Consider the following 6,000-nt stretch of genomic DNA (forward strand, 5'->3'; position numbering starts at 1 on the left):
TTAAATGTAATACTATAATTACTGTAGCATTTTTATGTATATATGCCTTTTCTCCTCCTTAATGAATGGACTGATCTGAAGAAAACCTTGCACGAACATCATCACACATGCAGCTTAAGGGTCATCAAAATTGACATTCACAACAAAATTTTGTTTGACCACTAAATACATAAAGTATTATTTAAAATGCACCCCAGGCCTGGCAGAAACTGCCAGTAATGCAGGTAATAACTAGTAATAGCTTGTAATAATAATAAAAATTCGGATTCATTTATTTTACACACAAAAGTCAAAGGCATCAGTAAGTGGCATTTTAGCTGAAAACATCCAGAAATAAGGTACTGCAGAGGGGCAGCAGCACTAAAAGCCTTGTCAGTTCAGTTCAAATCAATTTTATTTACACAGCGCCAAATAGCAACAAGACTCGTCTCAAGAAGTTGTATATTGTAAGGTTGACCCAACAATAATACAACAGAGAGAAACCCAACAGTCATATGACCCCCTATGAGCAAGTGCTCTGGCGACAGTGATTCCACAGAAGAGATGCCTGAAAATTGAAGGCTCTCCCTCCCATTTTACTTTTAAATACATGTAAGCCTACAGAACTCCATAATTAACCTTAGTGAAGAGGGCACTCCATTTACATGGACAAACTGGAGTGTATTAGATAGATATGATTCTGATTAACTAACACAGCTGGGTCAAGAGATGGCTTTTTAAGTAACGGTTGAACTACTGCCAGCTTGAAGGCCTGTGGTACATAGCCAATTATTATAGATAGGTTGATCATATTTAAGATTGAAGCATAACATCATGGTAAGAATTCTTTGAGCAGTCTTGTAGGAATGAGGTCTAAAAGACACGTTGATGGTTTGGAGGAAGTAATTACTGAAGTTAACTCAGAAAGATCAATTGGAGTAAAAGATACTAAATAAATGTAGATAATGTTACATCTGTGAGATGATTTTGAGTAAGGTTTAAATTTTTATTTGTGAACAAATTCAAGGAATCATTACTAGTTAATGTTAACAGAGCTCTGACTTTTTGTCAGCCAGACTACAGTGCTGAGGAGAAATATAGGGTTATTCTTTATTTTCTTCAATCAATGATGAATATTAAGATGTTCCAGCTCTACAGAGGGCTTTTTTTTTTTTTACAAAGCAGCAAACAACTTTTAGGCTAAATGATGATCTTCTAAATTTGTGATACACCATTTCCTCTCCAGCTTACAAGGTGCATTAATGCATTTGAGAATTATATTCCTTTTTCACAGGAGCTACAGCATACAGAGCCACACATATTGAAGAAATAAAATTATTAACAAGACCTCTGTCGGAGTGACATTCAGGAGTAAAAGTCAGTGAATTATATAATTAAACCTATTTACAGCACTTTCAGAAAGATATCTGTGTTGAAATCTATTCCTCACTGCTGTGTAATCAATTATTGTAAATGTACGTTATTAGAAAATGATCAGACAAGAGAGGGCTTTCAGAAAACACTTGTGCTTACTTAAATGTTCAGTTTCTATGCCACATGTTAGAATAAAATCTAGAGTGTGATTAAAGTGGTGAGTGGGTTGTCTAATAGCACACCCACCTCCACGTCCAGAAGAGTGAGGCTTCTATATCTACAAAAGCCTGGTCATGTCTAACTTGAACAAAAAAAAAAAAATCTATATTCCTGTCCTTGATTATGTATAAGTAATACTCTGCTACTGATAAAGCAGGTATGCGAAAGCATAAACATTGATATGCTGTGAGTAGGTAATGGGTAAATGGTAAATGGCCTGTATTTGTATAGCGCTTTTACTAGTCCCCCCTAGGGACCCCAAAGCGCTTTACACAGCTTTGAGCCACGATCGCCCGATCTGATCACGATCTGAAATTGACATGAAGAGGATCAAGGAAGACTACAAGAAGAATTATGGCAAAACACTCTACCAGGACATTCTGGATGACACCGCAGATGATTACGAGAAGAAGTACTATTAATTCTGGTGCAGAATTATTGGTACTATCAACACCAGGTTGCCAGGGCAACAGTGTTTGTTGTGATGGTGTTGGCACCTATCAGGGAAAACTTTGTATCAATTTACAGAAAAAAAATTAAGGAATAAAATAACTAAATATGGAAATGTGCTCCTTCCACTGCAACACTGCTACTATTTTTGTACTTTGCAAACTGTGTCAGCAGTATGATTAAAAGTTTGAGGTAAGAAATAATGATTCTTGGATCATTTGAATTGTATTCTTTGAGAAGTTTTTAGGGATCTTGAGGGTGCCTTAGCAGTGGGCCACTGCATGCTCTCAGTCAAAGAGTAAGTTGAGCATTGAAAGGTGTACACTTTCATATTTCCATGAAATTGGTTACCTTTGGATTAAAGTTGACCGAAATCAGGCCAGAAGAGGTATTTCTGGAGATAAGTGGCTGGTTCAGGTTAATCAGGCACGTCTGTTCTAAGCCACAGCACCAGTCAGAGTAAATGTCCTTCTCAAACTGGTCTAGTAGATTCAAGATCTCTGTGTACATGCTGTACTCGGTAACCATGTCTACTCCTTCTGCAGGCCTGGAAATATGAAAAATAAATCTCTTTCTGTTCAATAATATAATCAATAAAGACAAGAAGTGTAACTTATGCTTAGAACATATTCTAATTTTTGTTTTTACTGACTTGCCAAAAAGCAATCTGAATTTTTCCCACGGTCTTTGAATGCGTTCTCTGAGCATTTTTGCCCACTTGAAAGCTCCAGATGTGTGTGCCATGTTCTTCACCAGACTAGTTTCCATCTGTAAACACAGTGAGATTATAGAAAAAAAATCTAATTAACAATATCTATTGTGCAGTGAATGCATACTGCTAGTATCCAGTTTTAGCTTGGAGTACCTGATTAAGCTGTAATTTCAATAGATGTTTACACGTCTCCAGCTCTTCTCTGAAATGTTGCTGTAGCAGAAGGAAGTTGGGACCAAATATCTGTCTAATCTGTCTTTTCTCCAGGAAGGGTCCAGCAATAGTTAGCATCTACGGGCCGAAACACTCTGAGTCTTTGTTGTTCACCATTCACTTGGTAAATAATGCATTACCACACTAGCATGCAGTCTTACTTACTTTCATTGCTGACTCGAGGCCTGAACAATCCTTGAAAGCCAAACACAGAAAGCGAGCAAGGCGGCATTCAATGTCCGCAATCTTAATCTTGAAATTCTTATACTCACTTTCAAAACCCTAATGAGAGAAACAACAGTTCAACAGTATTTAATGATGAACACTAGTGCATCCATGTGTATTATAATAATATTAAAATAATCCTTATGATTATTATTATAAATCCCAAAAAATCTTTATTAATAGTATCACCTGAGAGTTCAAGTCAAGCGGGCAGTTTTTACTGTGGATCAGTGCTTGGCAGAGGTCACTGAAATCTTTGTGCATCTTAGCAGCATGCTCACTGTAGAGTTTCCCTTTAGTTCCACCAAATTGCAACTTTTCCATTCTCTTATAGTGTAGCATGATTTCAAAGAATTCCTATCAGGAAAAAAATGATCAGGAAACAAAATCACGCACAACATTACTATGACAACCAATAAAGCAAAAATATTATCTCACCTCAAGCTGTTTCATACGATTAAAGAACTGGTTGAAACGTGAGAAAATCAAAGCAGCTGGAAAATCCCAGGGTGCATGTTTCACTTGGCTGGCAAGTCTTTCCCTCTGGGTCTGGTAACTGTCTTTGAAACACCTACAAACCTTTATGACTCTCGTTACCATTTGTAGACTTTCCTCTGGATCCTCTCTGAGAAGCAGATCTGCAGAGAGGTATGTAGAAGCCTACAGGGAATAAGTTTTTGTATCTGTGAATTTGTTCATGCTAGCAGCTAACAGTCAGAGTAACGTCAGCTGTCGGTAGTAGCTAGCTCTTTCTCTGGACCCCCCTATGTACATCTATAAATACAGGTGTTTCAAATGAGAACTTATACCTGTTCAATGAGCAGATTACAGAGTTCCTGCAGTAATACCACGATGCGTGCTGGTCTTTGGTAAGACTGGCAGTTGGTCCAAATGAGGTAAAGCGTGTGAAAAAGTGCCGGCATGTATGTTTGCATGAGTTGAAGCTCTCCGTTTTCCAAATGAGACAGCTGTGCATGTAGTGGCTGTAGATGGAGGTCAATGTCCTCGGCTTCTCGCAGAGCTTTATTTTTTGAGGACAAAAAATATATATCATAATCATATGTTAACCTCTAACTGTATAACAGAGATGGAGGTGATATTATGCTGTTCAAGGCAGACACTACCCATTGTCTTTAAAAAAGTGACACGGTAATCTTACCATCACACACTTTTCCAATTAGCATCTTGATTGCTGGATGATAGCTGCTATCCATCGTCTCTAACATCTTCACCATCATTTGAATAACTGGACTCTGAAGCTACAGCAAGATACAACTTTAGCAAATAGTGACGTAGAAGGAGATGAAAAGATATTAAAACGTGTTTTGGTGAATACCAATGTGGTTAGGAAGTATACCTGATGATAAATGCTCTCTATGTTGTTCTTCCTGGATGCCCAAAACTTCAGTTCTGCACTGGGCCCTGGATTACAGCCTGTTATTAGTTTGTCTGATGAATCCTCCTTTAAAATTTTCTGGATCAGATTTGTCCAGTTGATGACCTGGGTCTCTATGGTATGGGCTACTGCCCTGTCATAGTTTTCATGCCTGAAGGAGGAAAATAGAAGGTGAGTGCTTTACTTAAAATATATAGTGTCAAAGATTACACTGTATGCTTGGTTGTTTTCTTACTTTTCAAAGATGCCGTGTGGCTTTTCCATCCAGTCAGCTGCTATTGGAATAGGGAGGACAGTTTTCCCCATAACCCGTCCCTGCACAACTGAGGTCTGACTGCACATGATTTCCACATGTCGAAGGATGTCTTCAGATATCAGAAGTGGCCAAGTCTGATGGTTTTTGTTGTCGGACAGCAGTGGAACACATATCTTGCGAAGACAAAAACATAACCAATTCACCCAGAACCCACACAGGCAGGTTAGAAATGGAAAGAAAAGCTTCTTTATGGCTTATGTGTATGAAAATGGGTGGCACAGTCACCTGCTTAACTGCACATGACAGCTGCAGGAGAACTGGTGGAGTCAAAAGGCCAAAGAGCAGCAGTTCCCTGCAGTTTTCAGAGGTGACTGGAACAACTCTCTTCTTGAGAATATAGATTTGTTCATTTTTGGCATCTGGTGGAACCTGCGTTTGAAATAATGTGAGATTTTGCAAGACTTTTAAATATGTCATGATGAAATGATTTATTTGTTTCATTTTAAAAGATCTTTGCTAGTTGATGAGTCCATAATAAATACTCTAAGACAGTATTATACAGAATGCGCTTTGGCACTGCATTTTCAAAGCAGACATTTTACCTGTGTAGTAGGAAAATTGCAGGTGAAATCAATCATTTTAATGATGAAGTGCCCCAGTAACAGCAAACCAACATACATAAAAAGAAGAATCTTCCCTAAGTGAAAATTGCCATGATTATACCTGCGAGTTTCCTGCTATGACATGTCAAAATGTCTGCTGTAAGAACACACGCAGCAGACTCTGCAACATCTGTAACAGACATACCTCATTAGAAGCAACCAGACAGCCCTTTTTAGAGGAAGAGAAAAATATAAGCGACTGCTTTTCAAAGAAGTTCTTCAGAGGTCCTTGAAACTCTTCGCTGACAGCATTTCTTTGCCATGTCTGGCTGTGCACCCGCAGTAGCCCGCAAACTTTTTCCTCGACAAACTTAACTCTGTGGTCCTCAAGAAAAGACGGACTATTTTTTTCCTCGTCCATGACTACTCTGCCAAGATGGCATGCTTTAGCGCCGCACTACGTTCGAAAAAATCAACTTACTTGCAGCAGTTATACATTATCCATTAGATTCGCTCATGGATAGTGTTAACTTCGCTTTATGTGCTTTTCTAAGAGCGCTGCATAGTAGGGCGG

General features: G+C 38.5%; 1 protein-coding gene across 1 annotated transcript in view; it reads right to left on the reverse strand.

The window, feature by feature from the left end:
* Positions 1-6,000, reverse strand: part of LOC113032181 (dynein axonemal heavy chain 11) — a 42,280-nt gene extending 36,280 nt beyond the window's left edge. The window contains exons 1-12 of the mRNA XM_026184890.2: positions 5,632-6,000; positions 5,110-5,253; positions 4,804-4,997; positions 4,530-4,719; positions 4,332-4,431; positions 3,982-4,193; positions 3,611-3,832; positions 3,362-3,529; positions 3,113-3,229; positions 2,888-3,025; positions 2,675-2,790; positions 2,374-2,569 (exon numbers count right to left, since the gene is read on the reverse strand). Coding sequence (XP_026040675.2) covers positions 2,374-2,569; positions 2,675-2,790; positions 2,888-3,025; positions 3,113-3,229; positions 3,362-3,529; positions 3,611-3,832; positions 3,982-4,193; positions 4,332-4,431; positions 4,530-4,719; positions 4,804-4,997; positions 5,110-5,253; positions 5,632-5,847 — 2,013 coding nt within the window. The 5' untranslated portion in view covers positions 5,848-6,000. The remainder of the gene's footprint in view (positions 1-2,373; positions 2,570-2,674; positions 2,791-2,887; positions 3,026-3,112; positions 3,230-3,361; positions 3,530-3,610; positions 3,833-3,981; positions 4,194-4,331; positions 4,432-4,529; positions 4,720-4,803; positions 4,998-5,109; positions 5,254-5,631) is intronic.

Source organism: Astatotilapia calliptera, chromosome 11, assembly GCF_964374335.1.
Source record: "Astatotilapia calliptera chromosome 11, fAstCal68.1, whole genome shotgun sequence".
In the NCBI taxonomy this organism is placed as follows: Eukaryota; Metazoa; Chordata; class Actinopteri; order Cichliformes; family Cichlidae; genus Astatotilapia; species Astatotilapia calliptera.